The sequence below is a fragment of the Sorex araneus genome, chromosome 2 (assembly GCF_027595985.1).
Source record: "Sorex araneus isolate mSorAra2 chromosome 2, mSorAra2.pri, whole genome shotgun sequence".
In the NCBI taxonomy this organism is placed as follows: Eukaryota; Metazoa; Chordata; class Mammalia; order Eulipotyphla; family Soricidae; genus Sorex; species Sorex araneus.
The window spans coordinates 242,990,210-243,009,356 of record NC_073303.1 but is presented as its reverse complement, the minus strand read 5'-3'; the positions used below and the strand labels follow the sequence as shown (position 1 = coordinate 243,009,356).

The 19,147-nt window shown below is 54.3% G+C and overlaps 2 protein-coding genes across 11 annotated transcripts in view; one reads left to right on the top strand and one right to left on the bottom strand.

Moving 5' to 3' along the window:
* The first annotated feature begins 947 nt into the window (after nucleotides 1–947).
* On the top strand, nucleotides 948–14,106 carry LOC129402584 (zinc finger protein ZFP2-like). Of its 3 annotated transcripts, none has more exons than XM_055129657.1 (6): nucleotides 948–1,267; nucleotides 3,608–3,695; nucleotides 4,439–4,565; nucleotides 6,744–6,824; nucleotides 9,663–9,745; nucleotides 11,846–14,106. In XM_055129657.1, the coding sequence occupies exons 1-6, from the start codon at nucleotides 1,260–1,262 to the stop codon at nucleotides 13,277–13,279; spliced, it is 1,821 nt and encodes a 606-aa protein (XP_054985632.1). In that variant the 5' UTR covers nucleotides 948–1,259; the 3' UTR covers nucleotides 13,280–14,106. The 3 variants fall into 3 exon arrangements, with proteins under 3 accessions (XP_054985632.1, XP_054985630.1, XP_054985631.1); XM_055129655.1 differs by having other exon boundaries at nucleotides 951–1,267; nucleotides 11,756–14,106; XM_055129656.1 differs by lacking the exon at nucleotides 948–1,267 and adding an exon at nucleotides 3,205–3,329 and having other exon boundaries at nucleotides 11,756–14,106.
* Nucleotides 3,307–19,147, bottom strand: part of LOC129402589 (zinc finger protein 426-like) — a 30,496-nt gene continuing 14,655 nt past the window's right edge. For 5 of the 8 annotated variants that reach the window (XM_055129672.1, XM_055129674.1, XM_055129677.1 and 2 more), the window contains one exon: nucleotides 3,364–3,638. In XM_055129672.1, the coding sequence (XP_054985647.1) occupies nucleotides 3,533–3,638 (106 nt within the window). In that variant the 3' untranslated portion in view covers nucleotides 3,364–3,532. Of the gene's footprint in view, nucleotides 3,639–19,147 lie in introns of all 8 variants that reach the window. The other 3 variants (XM_055129675.1, XM_055129679.1, XM_055129668.1) reach the window with 2 other exon arrangements.

Here is a 19,147-nt window from a genome sequence, read left to right as displayed (position 1 = left end):
GATTCCTCTAAGTGAAGCTGGAGGTTCTACAATGCATCTGGGACTCAGAATCCAGGACTTGATACTTGTGTAGTAACTTAGAAGGGAGGATCGGGATGACTCTGCCTCTCAACACTCCAGAGTTGTCCCATCAAAGTTGTCCCGTGTTCCTTCTGGAGTTTCCTAACCCCCTCCAGGAGTGATCCCTGAGCTCAGAGCAAGGAATGAGCCCTGAACACCTCTGTGTGCCTTCTCCCCGCCCCACAGTTTAGCCAGAGAAGTGGCTTTCAGACTGTTTTCAATGATAAACCATAAGGTAACTCTAGGCACCCTCCATCAATATTTGAATACACTGCTGAATTTAGCTAGGGGTGATCGGAACCCAGGACGCTCCCTTGCAAAGCAAAAGTTCAAGCACTTTGAAGCTGTCGCCCAGATCCACACATTTTTAAAGTTTTTCAAACTTACAAAAATATCTTGACACAGAAAGCACAAAAGCTTGGATATATTTTAGGGCGGTGTCAAATGTCAGTTTAAAAGCAGAGGAGGGTCCGGAGCAAGGAGGGCGCTTGCCCTGAACGCGTGTTTGAAGCCAGGCATCCCAGTCTCCCTGCCAGGAATGATTCCGGAGTGCAGAGTAAGGAAAAGCCCCTGAACATTGGCAGGTGATGCCCTAAAACAAAACAAAACAAAATTATAGGAGAGCAGCATTAAGAGTGGCATTGATCAAATACACGGCCAGTACTTGAAGAAAAGCCCCACATGCACCCGCACGTTCTAAGGAGCGGCCCTGAGTCGCCCCGCCCTGCCAACCCCGCCTTCCAGCGAACCCGCCCACAACCACGCCCACTAGTGCCTGTCAGTGCCAACCCCACAGCAAGGAGCGCACATTCGCCTCTAAGTCTGGCCCTTTAAGGCGCGGTGAAAAGCGGAAATGACGTCATCCTCCCGGGCCTTTTGTCTGCCTCTCCTTCCGTAAAGAAGCGAGTGACGTCAAGTAGCGGCCTTAAGAGTTTGTGGGTGAGGAACCAGATAAGGGGGCCCTAAGAGAGAAGGGGGTCATTGAAGGGCGATTTTGTCCCAGGACGGCGAGGGGCCTCTTTAGACAGCTCGGAAACTCCACGCTCTTTACACTGCGAGCCGCGGGGCGCTTCATCCACGTGTTCGGGGGTGAAAAGCCGCCCCAGGACCGCGGGTGACGTCCAAGAAGAAGCATCTGTGCGGCGCCCGCCCAGGGCCGGGCACCCACCGTGCGTCTCTCTCCGACCGCCGGTCCCCGGATGTGGGGGTGAGTCTGGGGGGAAGGCGGTCCCGGGCCCGTGCACGGGGCTGGCTTCAGAATCGCCTTTGTCTTTGCACGTTCCCGATGGCTTAGGGGCCCCGTGGGCTTTTTGCTCGGAGCTTGGGGGCTCGCGGCCGCCCGGCCCAGGGCTCACCGGCCTTGCAGCTGGGCGGTGCGGGGCTCCGGGCGCCCGGGCTGCACCCTGGGCGCTCAGGACCCTCCAGGCCACACCCCTGTGTGCGGGGGTTGGGGGAGGACCGTGCAGTGCCGGAGTTCCTGCCGGGCCTGAGCACTGTGTGGAACACCCCCGATCTTTGTCTCCCCAAACCCAGAAACTTACCGGCGCTCACAGCCCTTTTCCAGCTGAGCTGCTCGGGGAGAAGGGGCTGGCGTTGGGGGCTGGAGGGTGGGGGCGGGCAAGCAGAGAGGCTTGCGACTGCGCCGCGGGGCGGCAGAACAGCTCAGACTGACTTGCTGTATCTCCTACGGAGGCAGGATCAAGGGGTTCCTGTCCCCCGCGTGGGGTGTGCGGGCATCGTGTGATCCCAGCTGCAGTGTCTACCGCCCTGGCCCCGGGCACAGCCCCGTCTCAATGTCCTATGCGTGGAGCACTGGGGTCACATGAGTCTTAGCGGGACAGGCGGAGGGCATGCATGCAGCCCCAGCCCCTTGTCTCCGCTCTTGGGGGCTGGTTCTGCTGTCCCATGGAAAGGCAGCTCTGCAAACCCAGTGCTGAATACTGGGCGAGGGTCCGGGTGTGGACCCCAGGCTGGGCTGAGAGAGGCTTTTATTCACTGAAGGCGGAGGAGCTGGTTCTGGAGGCTTCCAAGCTGGTGGTGTTTTTTGTTTTCTGGGTAGTTATCTGCGCTAGTCCTAGAATGGGCTGCTTGCAGGGGTGAAAGGTGAGGTGTGATGTAGAGGGGAGGGTGGCCCTGGTGTTCTGGGTTTACGGCCCCGTGAGAAAGACTTCCATGTAGATTTAGGAAAGAAGACCGATTGGAAGAGGAAAGTTCAAGTCGGACAAGTGTCTGACTAAAGACACTGCCGTGGAAAGAACCATTTCTGGACTCCCCGGACAGTTTGCCCTGCCCAAGAATTGGGTTTAAGTAAAGAAACTGGAGTCAGGAGCAACTTCTGCCCAGGCTGGAGTCAGAGATGGTTTGCAGGGCGTGAGCTCTGCAGGGCAAGGGAAGGCCTGGAGCTCTGTCGCAGTGCTCCTGGGAACCCCGGGTGGAGCCTAAGATGAAACAGTGGAAGTAGTAACTACAGTGCTTGCTTTATTTTTTATTTAGTTATTTTTTTTTTTTTTTGCTTTTTGGGTCACACCCAGCTCAGGGGTTACTCCTGACTTTGCACTCAGGAATTAGTCCTGGTGGTGCTTTGGGGACCCTATGGGATGCTGGGAATTGAACCCGGGTCGGCTGCGTGCAAGGCAAACGCCCTACCTGCTGCACTATCGCTCCAGCCCCAGTGCTTAGTTTATTTTGGCAGAAATTTAAGAGGAAATGAAATGTTGGTTGGGTGAAGGAACTGCAGCTGGAAGTGCTCAGCGATCACTCGTGGCTCTGTGCTCATGGAGTCACTCCTGGCGGGGCTTGGGGTACCCTGTGTCGTGCTGGTCACTGCAAGTGCAAAAGATGCACCCTGCCCGCTGTCCTGTCTCTGTGCTATTGCTCTGTGGTCTTGATGACGATAATAGAACATTGTTAGTGAGTAGATCCCATAATCAAATGGTCACAAAGGGTAGATCCCAGAGTCGTGTGAGCAGGTCCTCGTAGGGTAAAAGACACAGCGGGCAGTCAGTAAATGCAGGTGAATGGTAGCATTGTTTTCCCGTGCAGAGTCAAGTTAGAGAAATTTCCAAGGATTTGGACTTTAAACAGTCACTCTGATGTGTTGGTCACTCTGATGTGTTGGTCACTCTGATGTGTTGGTGACGCAGCAGGACCCAGATGAGTCCAGGTCTAGTGGGATGGAGCTGGGGCTGTGCCTTGTGATCCCAGGGGCCTGAAGTGACCCAGGCCCCCGTGTCCCATCTGCAGGAGGGCAGCCTAGGGTTTGTCCACTGGTGAGCTGACTGTGGGAGCTGTGGTGTGGGGGGCAGTGCTGGTGTCAGCCTGCAGGGGGCGCTGATGTGCAGGAGCTCCTGGCCTCAGAGTCAGCCCCTGTCCCGGGGACCTGGACCAGAGGGAAGCTGTGGGAGCTTGGGAAGACATTCCAGGATTCAGGGCTGGAATTTCCTCCCCTGTAGAGAGAAAACAGGGCTCCTGGTCAGGGCAGGGACTTCTGATCAGGGGGGTGGGGTGATGTCAGAGTGCCCAGTGTGTCCGACACGTTTTCTTCCAGGTCATTTTCACGAACAACCTCTCGCCCTGTCCTGGGAAATAACAAAGAAAAGGAAATGATGAGCCCTGGACTGCCTAGTTGTCCTCAGGTAAGCAGGAAGTGGGCCTGGGGTTAGCAGGAAGTGTAATAGGAAGTGTGGCCTTTGGAAATGACCCTCTGCATTTCCCAGGTGAGCACTTACTTCTGGGCGATTGCTATTCGGGTGCTTTATTGATTTCTTTTTTTCTTTTTGCTTTTTGGGTCACACCCAGTGATGCACAGGGGTTACTCCTGGCTCGTGCACTCAGGAATTACTCTTGGCAGTGCTCGGGGGACCATATGGGATGCTGGGAATCGAGCCCGGGTCGGCCATGTGCAAGACAGACACCCTCCCTGCTGTGCTATCGATCCAGCCCCTGATTTCTTTATTTCTTTATTCTGGAGTCACAGCTTCATGCTGCTCAGAAGCTACTTCTTGCTCTGCTCAGGAGTGACCCCTAGAGGTGCTTTGGGGCACCATCTAGGGTGCTGGACATTGAATCTGATTTGGCCACATTCAAGACAAGTATCTTAGAGTGTCTCAAATATACTTAGCCATGGGGGAAATATGATTAAAAGCTCTCAGGATAGTTCTGAGATCATTTCCTGGGCTCCTGGCTGCCTTAGAGTGATTTCTGGGGTCTGTCAGCCAGGAGGGTACTTGGAGGGAAGGTCTGAAGTCTGGTTCCTCCCAAGGGGAGGGGGAAGAGGCCCTGAGCCCCTCTAGAGCCCTGGGGTAGGGGGGGATGTGTCCTCACCCCATGGAAAGTGGAGGGATGGCCTCACTCCCGTCCCCTGTGTGTGTCGGCTCAGGATGCGGTGACCTTCCCCGACGTGGCCGTGAGCTTCACCCCGGAGGAGTGGACATGCCTGGACGCCGCTCAGAGGAAGCTCTACAGGGACGTGATGCTGGAGACCTACCAGCACCTGCGGGCCATCGGTGAGAGCCGCCGGGGCTGCCGTCCGGGCCAGGCTGAACCCATGAGGGTTTCTGGGATGGAGGCAGGGGCTGCCTGCTAGGAAGCTGGGGTGATGGGACAGGCGTGGAGCTCTGCACACTCGTGTTTTCATCCTGTGTGACTTGTGGAAAAGTCGTCTCTGGCTCACCTTTCACTGCCTCACTTTGCAGGTGCATGTTCTCAGAAGGTATCTGGCCTATTTCCTGAATCTCGGACTTTGGGGCTTGGGCCTTTGGGTGTTTCCAGAACAGTGCCCGTGTTTTGGACATAAGCTTGAACAACCAAAAGAGAACTGGCACCTCCCTCTCCTTCTCCCTCTCCCTGTCCCTCTTTTTCTCTCCCTCTCCCATTTTACAAATTTGAGGACAGAGAAAAAGGTGGGCAGAGAAAGAGAGAGACAGTCCAAGAGTGAACACGGGCTTCTGACTGGAGTAAGACTTTTGGGTGGACATTCTTTTTTTTTTTTTTTTGGCTTTTTGGGTTTCATCTGATGATGCACAGGGATTACTCCTAGCTCTGTACTCAGGAATTATTCCCGGTGGTGCTCAGGGGACCATATGGAATGCTGGCAATCGAACCCAGGTTGGCTGTGTGCAAGACAAGCACCCTACCTGCTGTGCTGTCGCTCCAGCCCCTTGGGTGGACATTCTTTACCCGTTCTAGACCCCATGTTTTCTGCCTATAGGAAAGTCCATCTTGTTATTGGCATTGGAGAAAAGCCTTGAACTTTTTTTTTTTCTGCTTTTTGGGTCACATCTGGTGATGCACAGGGGTTACTCCTGGTTTTGCACTCAGGAATTACTCCTGGCGGTGCTCGGGGGACCATATGGGATGCCGGGAATTGAACTCAGGCCAGCTGCTTGCAAGGCAAACGCCCTACTTGCTGTGCTATTGCTCCAGCCCCAAGCCTTGAACTCTTAATGATCCTTTTGTACTGCAGCAGGCAAGGAAACATACAGGGTGCTGGGAACCAGCCGGAGGTTGGCCCTGTGCAAGGCAAGCACCTTCCCTGCTGTGCTGTTGCTCCGACTCCTTCTTTTTGTTTTTCTTTGGCACAGTGGTGGTGTTCAAGGCTTTTTTCTGACTCTGTGCCCTGGGATCACTCCAGCCAGGATTGATTGGGGGACCCTGTGGGGTGCCAGTGATCAAATGTAGGTCTGCTGAGTGCAATGCTGGTGCCCTCCCTGCCGAGCTCTGCCCCCAGCCTGGTCCTCTTAGATATTTAATCACAGCCTTTAGATTGTTCATTGCTGGTGCGGCCCAAAAATGAACTATTGAACCCTGCTCTGAGGTGGCTCGTCCTTCTCTGAGAAGGGCCTCAGTTTCCCCATCTCCACAGAGCTCCGGATTTGTATCTGAAAACTTGTATTGGTTAAATGTTTCATTTTCTGTTGGGAACAAGACTGTAAAAATATGACTTATAAATTAAACTTTTTTTTCGGGGTGGGGGGTTGTTTGGGCCCTACGTGGCAGTGCCCAGGGCTTACTCCTGGTTCTGAGCTCAGGGATCACTCCTAGCGGGTCTGTGCAGAGCTGGAATCAGACCCAGGTCGGCTGAGTGTAAGGCAAGCCCCCTCTCTGCTATACTCTCTCTTTGGCTTATAAATTAATCTTGCAGGGACCAGAGTGATAGAACAGCATGTAGGGGACACTTGCCATTTACTTGATTTACCTGGGTTCAACACCCCCCTCCCCTCCCCAGCATCCCAGGAGTGAGCCCAGAGTCTGTCAGCCCTGGTCACAGCTGGGTGTGGTCCCAAAACAAAACCAAGAGGGACCGGAGACATAGTAGCGCAGGTCAGGTACTTGCATTGTATGGATCCAACCCTGGTTTGATCCCCAAAACCCAGAAGGTCCCCCCAACTGGCCATGAGTGCTCCCTGAGCACCGAGCCAGAAGTTAAGTCCTGAGCACTGCTGGTGCGGCCCAAACATGAAAGAAAAAAGAAACTCAGGCATGATTTTGGGGAAATTGTCTTTGTGTGTGTGTATGTGTGTGTTTCAGGGTGGGGTTCACACATTCAGGACTTAATCCTGACTCTGTGCTCAGGGGACTTTATGAGGTGCCAGGAATTGAATCCAGGCCAGCAGTCTGCAAGATCAACGCCTTATTTTTTTGTTGTTGTTTATATTCATTTGTGTCTCCTTCCATGCTTACAGGAAATTTCGGGGAGCAGCCTGCTGTGATCCCTGAGATGGAGCAAGGGGACTGGAAGGCAGAGAACAGAGGCCTCTGTCCAGGTGAGTGTGGACCAGGACATTGGTTGGGTGGGGTCGGGGGGATGTGATGATTCTTTGTCTCCATTCAGAACCAGGAAATCCACAATATCTTCACTGAACTGTCAACCAGCTTATCTGTCAACCAGGAATACTCAGAGGTTGATACTAGCTCTGCACTCAGAAATCACTCCCGCCAGTCCCTGGGGGACCCTACGGGGTGCCGGGGAACAAACCCGGGTTGGCCACTGTACTCTCTCTCGAGCCTGTTATCCGTCTTCTCTGAATTGAGATCACTTTGACCTTTCCATTTTTTCTGCTTCTTGTTCCACACCCAGTGGTGCTCTGGGCTGAGCTCTGGCTCTGCGCTCAGGGATCAGTTCTAGCAGTGCCCGGGGGACCACATGTGGAGTCAGGGATTGGATCCGGGTCTGCAGCGTGTAAGAAGACGAGTGCCCTCCCACTGTGCTATCTCACTGGTCTGGGTCTCTTCAATTCTTCTTTTTTTTTTTTTTTGTTTTGCTTATTTTGGGTCACACCTGGTGATGCACAGGGCTTACTCCTGGCTCATGCACTCAGAAATTACTCCTGGCAGTGCTCAGGGGACCATATGGGATGCTGGGAATCGAACCCGGGTTGGCCGCGTGCAAGGCAAACGCCCTACCCGCTGTGCTATCGCTCCAGCCCCAGGGTCTCTCCATTTCTTGAGCATAGGGTTTTTTTTTTGCTTATTTTGGGTCACACCTGGAGATGCACAGGGGTTACTCCTGGCTCTGCACTCAAGAACTACCCCTGGCGGTGCTCAGGGGACCCTATGGGATGCTGGGAATCGAACCCGGGTCGGCCACATGCAAGGCAAACGCCCTACCTGCTGTGCTTTCGCTCCAGCCTCTCTTGAGCATCGTTTTCTGTCTGTTCTTTGGTCACTCCTGGTTGTGCTCTGGGACTAAGCCTCGTGGTGCTCAGAGAACCAGGCCCCTTGCCCAGACTCCAGCCCAGGGCCTTGGGCCTGCATCATCTCTGTGTCACCCCTGAGGCATGTACGCAACACCCCCCACCCAGACTAGTTAACTAAAGTTGACTTGATCATAACTCCCTTTTATTTTGGTTTTACGGCTGGCTGTGTGCTTAAGGATCAATCTTGACAGGGTTCAGGGCCCCCTATGGGGTGGTGGGGATTGAACCCGGTTCAGTTGTGTGCAAGGCAAGCACCCTCTCTGCTGTCCTATTGCTCTGGCTTCCATCAGCTGGTATTTCTTTTTCTTTGTTTTTGGTGATACACAGGGGTTACTCCTGGCTCTGCACTCAGGAATCACTCCTGGCGGTGCTCGGGGGAGCATATGGGATGCTGGGAATTGAACCTGGGCCAGTCGTGTGCAAGGCAAACGCCCTGCCTGCTGTACTACTGCTCCAGCCCCTCAGCTGGTATTTCTTGAATAGAATCTCTCTTCTCTCTCATTTCTCTTTCACTGTCACTGTCACTGTCATCCCGTTGCTCATCGATTTGCTGGAGCAGACACCAGTAATGTCTCCATTGTGAGACTTGTTGTTACTGTTTTTGGCATATCGAATATGCTACGGGGAGCTTGCCAGGCTCTGCTGTGCAGGCGAGATACTCTTGGTAGCTTGCTGGGCTCTCCGAGAGAGACAGAGGAATCAAACCTGGGTCAGCTACGTGCAAGGCAAACGCCCTACCCACTGTGCTATCGCTCCAGCCCCATTTCTCTTTATAATTGTTTTTTAAGTTTTATTTATTTTTTGGCTTGGGTGCCACACTGGGCTTACTCTCGGCTCTGCCCTTGGGGTCCCTCCTGGCATGGTTCAGGGGACCCGATGGAATGTTGGGGATCGAACCTGAGTCAGTTGTGTGCAAGGCAAGAGCCCTCCCTGCTGTACTATTGCTCCTGCCCCTCTAGTTTATTTTATGATGGGTGCTTTTAGTTGAGGTGTTTTTTCTTTTCATTTTTCTGTTTTGATTTTTGGGCCTCACCCAGCTGTGCTCAGGGCTGACTCCTGGCTCTGCACTTAGGGCTCACTTCTGGTGGGGTTCTGGGGAACCTCCGGGGTGCAGGACATCAAACCTGGGTTGCCACGTGCAAGCCATATGCCTCCACACTGCACTGTTGCCTCAGCCCTGCAGGTCATCTTTTCAGGGGATCTTTTTCTATTTTTTTCCCCAAATTATTTATTTATTTTATTGACTCATCATGAGATACAGTTACAAGCTTTCATGATTGAGTTTCAATCACAGAATGGTCGAACACCCATCCCTCCAGCAGTGTAGATTTTCCACCACCAGTGTCCCCAGTCTCTTGGGGATCTTTTTCTGGTTTAGAATATGTTTGGGGGCTGGAGCGACAGTACAGCATATAGGGCGTTTGCGTTGCACATGGATGACCCAGGTTTAACCCCCTGGCATCCCCCAATCACCTCCAGGAGTAATTTCTAAGGGCAGAAACTGAGCATTGCTGGGTGTGACCCGAAAAGAAAAAAAAGAATTTGGGGTGTACAAGAGGGTGATGGACCATTCTGGGCCCCTCTTAACAGTGCTCTTGGGCTGCTTCTGTGCTCTTGGGGGTTTAACTTCAGGCTCCTGCATGCAAAACATCCCATGTTCCAGCCACGAGCTGTGTCGAGTCTCCCCTCACCCATGATGTCTTTTGTCATGGGATTTTTCTTTTTGGGTCACTCTGGCAATGCTCAGGGGTTACTTCTGGCTCCGGACTCTGGAATTACTCCTGGAGTGGTACTCAGGGAACCATATGGGATGTCCAGCTTCGAACCGAGGTTGGCTGACTACAGGGCAAACGCCCTCCCCACAGGACTATGGCTCCACCCCTCACCCACCGTGTTTTATCTTAGACCGGGACCCGGAACAGAAGCACAGGGACGTGACCTTTCAGCGTTTGGAATTGGATGGTGCGACAAACCACAAGCCAGAAATGGTAAGGCCCCAAGACATGTGACTATGGCTGCTGCTGACAGTCCCCTCTGACATCCTCAGCAGAGTTTGATGGTGCTGGCAAGGCCACAGAAAGGGCAACCGCTGAGGAAAGAGTCTCTCGATCTTTAGACCGACAAGGCCCTGGTCAGGTGGCCTGACAGTGGGTGATCACGTGTCAAGCCACGTGGTTGGGGCCATTTTATTTATTTTTATTTAGTATTTTTATTTTTTTTGGTTTTGGTGTTTGGGCCACAGCCAGCAGTGCTCAGGGCTGACTCCCAGCTCTGTGCTCTGAGGTCACTCCTGACTGGGCCCTGGGGACCCTACAGGGTGTTGGGAATTGAACCCCGGTCAGCCACATGCAAGACAAATACCTCCCTGCTGTATTACCATTCTGGCCCCTGGAAGCTATTTTTTTTTTTTGGGTCACATCCGGCAAAGCTCAGGGGTTATTCCTGGCTTTGCACTATTTGAACCCGGGTCAGCCGCTTGCAAGGCAAACGCCCTACCCGCTGTGCTATCGTTCCAGCCCTGGAAGCTACTTTTAATTCCACTTGAAACGTGTGCTTCAGAATTCTCTGTGGGAGGGGCTGGAGTGATAGCATAGTGGGTAGGGCGTTTGCCTTGCATGTGGCTGACCCAGGTTCAAATCCCAGCATCCCATACGGTCCCCTGAGCACCGCCAGGAGTGATTCCTGAGTGCAAAGCCAGGAGTAACCCCTGTGCATCGCCAGGTGTGACCCAAAAAGCAAAAAAAAAAAAAAAAAAAAAAACATAATTCTCTGTGGGAATGAGTTTCTCACACACACACACACACACACACACACACACACACACACACACACTCATATACTCTAAGTTTTTTAGTCAGTGTCAGTATCATCCCATTGCTCATTGATTTGCTCAAGCAGGCAAATCAAGTAACGTCTCCATCGTGAGACTTGTTGTTACTATTTTTGGCATATCGAATATGCCATGGGTAGCTTGCCAGGCTCTGCCATGTGGGAGAGATACTCTCAGTAGCTTGCCGGGCTCTCCTAGAGGGGCAGAAGAATCGAACCCAGGTCGGCCGCGTGCAAGGCGAACACCCTACCTGCTTCGCTATCGCTCCAGCCCAAGTTTTTTATTTAAAATAAATAAATAAGTATATATATATATGTGTGTGTGTATATATATATACATATATATATATATATATTTATACACACTAGACAGAGTTCGGAGTTTTTGCAAAGTCTCATCATCGACTTGCAGTAATTCTGTGGGCTGGACTGGAGTGACAGTGCAGCTGCTAAGGACTTGCCATGCAAAAGTTCAATGCCCGACATCCTCAAGTTTCCCCTGAACCCTGCCGGGAGGGATCCCTGAGTGCACAGCCAGGAGTCATCGCTGAGCACCATAGGGTGTGGCCCTCAAAACAAAATAGTAAAAATAAGAATTCCAGGGATGGAGTGATAGTGCAGCAGATAGAGTGTTTCACCCAGGTTCACCTAGCCATGTGCACCTAGCACCCCCAGGCGTGATTCCCGAGCTCAGAGCTAGGAATTCCCGAGTATCACTGTGTGTGGCCCCCCCAAATCAAACAAAAAATTCAAAAGAAGGGGCTGGAGTAATAGGGCAGCAGGTATGGCATTTGCCTTGCATGCAGCCGATCTGGGTTCCATGCGAGCACACCAGGAGTGATTCCTGAGCGCAGAACCAGGATTAACCCGGGAGCATGCTGGGTGTGGCCCAAAAAGGCAAAAAAATAAAAGTTAGTACAGTGGGTTGGGCGTTTACCTTGTGTGTGGCCCACCGTCGTTCAATCCCCGGCATCCCATAGGGTCTCCCGAGCCCTGCCAGGAGTAATTCCTGAGTGCAGAGCCAGGAGTGACTCCTGGTCATCGTCCAGGTCAGGGATCCTCCAAGTGAAGTGCCCAGGAGCCCGCTGGGACCCTGTGCTGCTGGCTTTGGGGGTGAGCCCTCCCCCCTGCATTGAGCAGTGTCTGCACGCGTCTCTGTTCTTCCCCAGGGAAGCAACCCCCCGGGGTGGGACGGGTGCGAGGCCCAGCCGCCTGAGAAGGACCCGAGTGACCGTCCATCCCTTCCCCTCCTCTCCAAGCCTCCCGTCGGAGGGATCCCGCCGGACGACCGGCCGCAAGACGCGGGCTCCGTGCGGCTGCCGCCCCTGTCGCCCGGCCCCCCGTGCCCAGAGGCGGCGGCGGGCCTGACCCCACCACCGCCGGCGCCCCCGACCCTCCCCCCCTTCCCCTGCGACAGCTGCGGCAAGTGGTTCTGGAACCCGACCTCCCTGCACGCGCACCGGCAGCTGCACGCGGCCCTCAAGCCCCACGAGTGCAAGGAGTGCGGCCGGGCCTTCAAGACGGCGCGGCAGCTGCGGGTGCACGCCAAGACGCACACGGGCGAGAAGCCCTACACATGCCAGGCGTGCGGCAAGGCGTTCACGCAGTCGTCCAGCCTGCGCCAGCACCTGCGCATCCACACGGGCGAGAAGCCCTACACGTGCAAGGAGTGCGGCAAGGCGTTCACGCAGTCGTCCAGCCTGCGCCAGCACATGCGCATCCACACGGGTGAGAAGCCCTACGCGTGCCCCGAGTGCGGCAAGGCCTTCACGCAGTCCTCGGACCTCACCATCCACCGGCGCACGCACACGGGCGAGAAGCCCTACGTGTGCGACGAGTGCGGCAAGGCCTTCGCCCAGTCGTCCAACCGCAGCCTGCACATGCGCATGCACGCGCGGGAGAAGCTGTGCGCCTGCAAGGAGCTGGCGGCCGTTGGGGGGACGCCGCCCCCAGCCCCGCTGCCGCCCCCGCCCCCGCCGCCCGCAGACCTCCCGCACCCGCTGAGCCCCCCGGCCGCGGAGAAGCCCTACCCGTGCGGCCAGTGCGAGCGGGCCTTCGCGTCGGCCTCGGGGCTCACCAAGCACCTGCGCACACACACGGGCGAGAAGCCCTTCCGCTGCGACGTGTGCGCCAAGGCCTTCAGCAGCCCGTCGTACGTGACCATCCACAAGCGCTCGCACACGGGCGAGAAGCCCTTCGCCTGCGAGGTGTGCGGCAAGGCGTTCGCCGCCGCGCCGCTGCTCACCATCCACCTGCGCTCGCACACGGGCGAGAAGCCCTTCCGCTGCAACATCTGCGGCAAGACCTACCGCAACTCGTCCTACGTCACCATCCACAAGCGCTTCCACACGGGCGAGAAGCCGTACGCGTGCAAGGAGTGCGGCAAGGCCTTCACGCAGTCCTCGGACCTCAGCAGCCACGCCAAGATCCACACGGGCGAGAAGCCCTACGCGTGCCCCGAGTGCGGCAAGGCCTTCACCAAGCGCTCGGGCCTCACGGAGCACCTGAAGATCCACACGGGCGAGAAGCCCTACCAGTGCGAGCAGTGCCGCAAGGCCTTCCCGTCCGCCTCGCGCCTCAAGAAGCACGCGCGCTCCCACGGTGGGGAGAAGCCCTACGCCTGCAAGGAGTGCGGCAAGGTCTTCACGCAGTGCGTCGAGCTGGCCGAGTACGTGGCCATGTGCCCCGTGTGAAAAAGAGAAGCGGGCGGAACTTGGCCTTTGTCCTGCCCGTCTGTTTGTCGGCGCGGTGGGTCCCGGGCCTGGGGTGGGCAACCCTGCGCCCACGCCCGCTCCGGCTCGCTGAGCGATTTTTGCCTTTATTTAAAAAGAGAAAAGATTAAAAAAAATCCTCAGAGGCGCCGCAGAAAGAGTTTCAGGCACTTATCTTGGCCCGCAGCCATCCCTGGTTGGCATCCCCGGTAACAGAGAGGGGCCCTCAGGAGCTGCCAGGGGTCGCTCCTCTGTTTGGGTGAGGGGGGAGTGAAACCAGGCGGACGGCTGGAGAGACAGGAGCACAGGTCAGGTGCTTGCTTTGCTGCACGTGGCCCACCCTGGTTGCGTCCCTGGTCCCAGCCGGGAGAGATCCCTGAGCTCAGGGCCCCAGCACTATGGGGGGGGGAGCCAGGAACAAAAAGTATGGTCGGATAAATACAACAGTATTCATGGGCAGGGAAAGGTTCTAGGTAACCTTTCAAAAAGAAAACAGATGGTGGCCAGAGCCAGAGCAAGGCTTGGAGGGGGCTGGCCTTGCGCACAGCTGACCCAGGTTCAAGACCCAGCACTACATATGTCTCCTGAGCACCGTCGGGAGTGATCCTTGAGCCAGACCTAGGAGGTAAGCCCTGAGCACCACTGGGTGTGGCAAAAAAAATAAAAAACCAAGTACTTATGATCAAGGGCAACCCTAGCATCGAGAGCTTTCTGGACAATTCAAGTGAGTTCTCGAGCAGAGCAAATTGTGAACAGAGGGAATCCTCGTGCTAAGTTAGAATCCCTGTAATAAACTGTTTGCTATATGATCCTGAAGTCACGGTCTCTTACTGACCCTCTCAGAAGATCACTGTAGCATCTCGTGGGGGTTGGAATCCGACTCAGCAGTCGAGCTTAAGCCTGGCACATTGCAAACCTGGGTCCCTGCCTCGGTACCAGACAAATCAATAAAATGCCCAGAAAGCCCAAGGGCTCGGGTGCATGTTTTGCTTGTGGGAGCCCCCAAGTTTGATAGATCCCTGGAACCACAGGGGCCACCAACATCACCGGGACTGGACCCTCAAGCTGCTGGGTAGGGATGATTAAAAAAGTAAATGAAGGGGCCGGAGCAATAGGTCAGCAGGAAGGGCTTTTGCCTTGCATGCAGCAGGCCCAGGTTTGATCCCCAGCGTCCCATAGCCCCCCACCCCCACCCCCACCGCCAGGACACCAGGAGTGATTTCCTGAGTGCAGTCAGGACTAACCCCTGATTCTGATTTTCTCAATGACTGGAAGGAGGTTGTGGGGTCTCAAGGCAGTGGCGGCATCCCAGACCTCACTAGCAGGATCCAGCAGGCTCTCTCCTGGTCTCTGGACCTGGTATAATTTGGATGTTACCCGGTTTCACAAAAGAGCCGCCACCTTCCTACATCACACCTGCCCCATCACACCATTTACCATCCAACCTGGAGCATCTCAGAAAACTTCCCCCAAAGGCAAAACCCCACCAGCGTCTTACGCCTCCAGGACAAGCTCCTCGGCCCAGAATAATAAGCCAGCAAGCACCCCACCCTGCAGGGGTCCCCATCCTGCCCCTCATCCTGTATTCTGTCTGGGGTGTCGCCTTCCTGGGGAGTAGCATTAGGACCCCCACCAGCTAAGACCAGGAGCTAATGTAGAGTGCCCTGGGCCCATGTGGTTCTGCACACAGCCCAGGAGGACAAGGGTAGGGCCCAGTGTGGTGGACAAGGTAGCTGTGATCACACCCCAAGTGGGAGGTAGGAAGCCCCTAATCCTGCCTCCTTAGGAGAGTCAGCCCCACCGTGCTATGTGGCAGCCCTGGGGCGCAGCTGCAAACCTCTCCCCCTGCACACAACCAGCCCCTTCTCAAGATTGGCTCCCTTGGGGAGAGAGTTCTGGGCCTTGGTAAGTTTCTGAAGTTTGGGTGACAACAGGGGGTATACGACATAGAGCACAGGCCCAGCAGGAACCCCGGCACTGCATGGTCCCCCCCAGAACTACAGGGGTGGTTAGATCCTGAGCATCCCGGATGCAAGGCCAATGAGCACTGGCCGTGAGCCCCCATGCTCTGAGCAAAGCCAATGGGGCCCCTAAGACATCAGGACAAAGACAGTCCTAAAGTGAGCCCCTCGCAGCAGGCTGCGGAACCACGCTTACCACACACCTCACCCCCACAGCTGGGGATCAGTCACAGGTCAGAGACGAGGGGTGAATCCCTGCCCCTGGACTGGCAGGCGCTGAAAACACCCTGCTTCTGAAGGTCACACGGGGGCCTTTGGGGAGCTTCATGTTTAGTACAATCGTCTTTCAAGGTCTTGCTTCTGGTCCTTGAAGGCTGACGGTCCCCTGATTGGTGTGTTTCAGGCTGAAAGTCCTGGAAACCTGGTAAGTCATTTTTACTTTCTGCCTTAAAGGGCCATACTAGGGCTGGAGAGATAGCACAGCGGGGAGGGCGTTTACCTTGCACATGGCTGACCTGGGTTTGATTCCCAGCATCCCATATGGTCCCCAGAGCACCGCCAGGAGTCATTCCTGAGTGCAGAGCCAGGAGTAAGTCCTGTGCATCGCCCAGTGTGACCCAAAAAGAAAAAAAAAGGGGGGGGCATACTAAAACAGATTTAACCTGGAGGACATAGATTTCTATGTTGGTTAGAACGATTGGGCATAGCCGCAATGGGCAGCGTCCTTAACTCATTTCTTAATCAAATAAATCAATAACTGTAGTGTTTAGCTTGGAAGGCAACATAAATAAGAAGTGGAAACTGAGGGCCAGAGGATAGCAAAACAGGAAGGACGCCTGCCTTGCATGTGGCCCACCGGGGTTCGATCCCCAGCACCTGGCATCCCACAGAGTCCCCTAAACACCAACAGGAGTAATTCCTAAGTGCAGATGCAGGATTAACCCATAAGCATCACCAGGTGTGACCCCAAAAGTCAAAATAATGATAACGTCCAATATTGGGGTCACTCAGTGAATCACTGCTGGTGGTGCTTGAGGGACCCTCTCTGGTGCAAGGGAACAGATCTGGGTCGACTGTGCAACGCCAGCATCTGACCCACTGTCCCACTTCTCAGGCCTTAGGGTTCACTTCTCTTTTCTTTCTTTTTGGGTCACACACAGAGATGCTCAGGGGTTATTCCTGGCTTGGCGCTCAGGAATTACTCCAGGCGGAGCTCAGGGGATCACATGGCATGCAGGGGGTCCAACTCAGCAAGCGCCCTCCCCGCTGTACTATGACTCAGCCCCCCAGATTCTCTTTTTGAAGAAGCCGCTGCACAGAGAGGACTTTGGAGAGTCGGCCCTGCGGCCTGGCCCTTTAAGGCAAAGACAAATGGAAGTGACATCACAGGCCACGGGCCTTTTGGTCTGAAATCGAGGGAACAAGTTCTGAGCCTGCAGATAGAGGTAGTCCAGGTGCACTGGGGTGTCATGATTTTTGTCTCAGGACCAAGAAGGCCTCCACATCAATCCCTGAACCACCCCAATCTCCCTCTTGAAACGCTGGGGTGCTACCGGAAGTGGGCCTTGATGAGGGGGCCTCGTTTCTCTGCCTGCTGCTCCTGGGGTGCAGAAGTTTCCAGAATGACCCGTGTGTGGTCTTTTCCCAGAGGAAAGAGAATGTTAGCTCTGAATCAGGTGGGTGAGCCTCCTTACCCCAAGTCTGTCTCGCTGAACGCCGATCCCGGGATGTTGGGGTGTGCCCCGGGAGGACCAGCAGCATGTGGCTAAAATTGGTTCATTTTGTTTTTCATGGCTGTTTGGGTTACACTTGGCGATGCTTAGGGGTTTCTCCTGGCTCTGTACTCAGGAACCACTCCTGGCAGTGCTGGGGGTGGGGAGGGCGGGGACCATATGGGATGCCAAGGATCGAACCCGCTGCTTACAAAGCAAACACCCTCCCGCCTGTACCATCACCCCAGCCCCCAAATGACTTCATTTTAGGGCCGGTCTATGTCCATGGGTTGTTAGTAGTCCTCTTAGTATTGTTATTGTTCGGGGTGGATTTTGGTGCATGCTTGGGGGTGCTCACGGTCATCCGCCCACACACATGCACCCATGAAAAGGGGATCCAAAAGGGTGTTTTCAGGCCTACACGTGGACTCTGACAACTCCCTTTTGCTGGAGCCTCATCCCACATCTGTGTCTTCTCCCTAACCTCCTAGGTCTGATCTCACCCCTGCCCCCCCACAGTGTCTCCCAAATGGGAAATTACAGGAGAAATACAGTGGGTTTGGACGCAGGGTCATAATCACAGAGTCTGTCATCACCCAAGATGTTGAGTCGTGGGGGCTGGAGCGATAGCACAGCGGGTAGGGCGTTTGCCTTGAACGCGGCCGACCCGGGTTCTAATCCCAGCATCCCATATGGTCCCCTGAGCACCGCCAGGGGTGATTCCTGAGTGAAGAGCCAGGAGTAACCCCTGTGCATCGCCGGGTGTGACCCAAAAACCAAAAAAAAAAAAAGATGTTGAGTCACGGGATTTGTGGGTGTTTTTTTTTTTTTTTTTGAGGGCCATGCCTAGCAGTGCGCAGGGCTGACTATGGGTTCTGCACTCAGGGATTACTCCTGAGCGACCACATGGGGTTCTGGAGATCAGCGGCATGCAAAACAAACCAGCCGTACTATGGCTCTGGCCCCTCACCTCCTTTTTCGTGACTGAATGATGTATTTGGGTTGACTAAGCAGTGAGAAAAAAGGCAAAACAAGACAAAAACTGAGGTCACCAGACTTTTGCTCCCCCAATGAATGCTCTTAGCGATTTGACGAGTCATTTGTAGCATCTGGGTTTTTCCTCTCTGCAGAATCAGATATGAGAGTTTGAGTGCCGGAGAGATAGTACAAGGGGTAAGGCACTTCCTTAGACGCTTGTGACCTAGTTTTGATCCCCAAGCCCCACCAGAACACAAAACCAGAAGCAAACCCTGAGCACCACCTGGTGTGGCCCCACCCCCCCTCAAAAAAAAAAAAGGTTTTTAAAATAACTGAAATGAGGGGAGGAAATAGGGAATAAATAATTGAGGATTTATTAGTTAGGGAGTGGGTATGTCAATTGCAGACCCCTAACTTGGCCTCTGAGTTCTTTTCTTGGGTGAGGGGCACACCTGACGACTCTTTGTAGGGCTAAGGGGACTACTTGGGGTACTGGGGTTGGAACCCTGGTTGGCCACCCACTGTCCAGTGCTCCAGCCTCATCCTTCAAGTTCTTGGTGGTGCATTTCCTAGAGCCAAGACTTTTGTGGGGCTTTACTGAAAACCTTCTGATACCATCCTGAGAAATACAAGATTGATGTCAAATCTGTGAAAATGCAACTTCTGTACCTTTTTCCTAAATTTTGTTTTAGTGTGCTTATATATTGGATTCAATCTAGCTGTGCATGGCATGTCAGTTATTTATGTGTCTTCGTCTTTTTTGGACCTGGGTTACTCTTATGTTTGCATCACATTGACATTTTGATTGGGGGTGCTGGGAATCCATAAATGGAAGCTTTCCCCTTAGCCCCTACACTGAAACTTTTGTTGATTTTTTTGCTTTTGGGGGTTACTCCTGTCAATGTTCAGGGGTTACTCCTGGCTCTGCACTCAGGAATTACTCCTGGCGGTGCTCAGGGGACTGTATGGGGTACTGGGGATCAAACCTGAGTCAGCCACATGCAAGACAAACACCCTCCCCGTTGTACTATTGCTCCAGATCTATGCTGATTTCTTTTTTCTTTTCTTTTGCTTTTTGGGTCACACCTGGCAATGCACAGGGGTTACTCCTGGCTCTGCACTCAGGAATTACTCCTGGCGGTGCTCAGGGGACCATATGGGATGCTGGGAATCAAACCCGGGTCAGCCGTGTGTAAGGC

Excerpts from the sequence above, each read along its gene's own strand:
- LOC129402584 (XM_055129655.1), top strand. Across the intron at positions 3,696-4,438 it reads GACTGCCTAGTTGTCCTCAG|GATGCGGTGACCTTCCCCGA; the intron begins GTAAGCAGGAAG and ends GTGTCGGCTCAG. Across the intron at positions 6,825-9,662 it reads GAACAGAGGCCTCTGTCCAG|ACCGGGACCCGGAACAGAAG; the intron begins GTGAGTGTGGAC and ends GTTTTATCTTAG.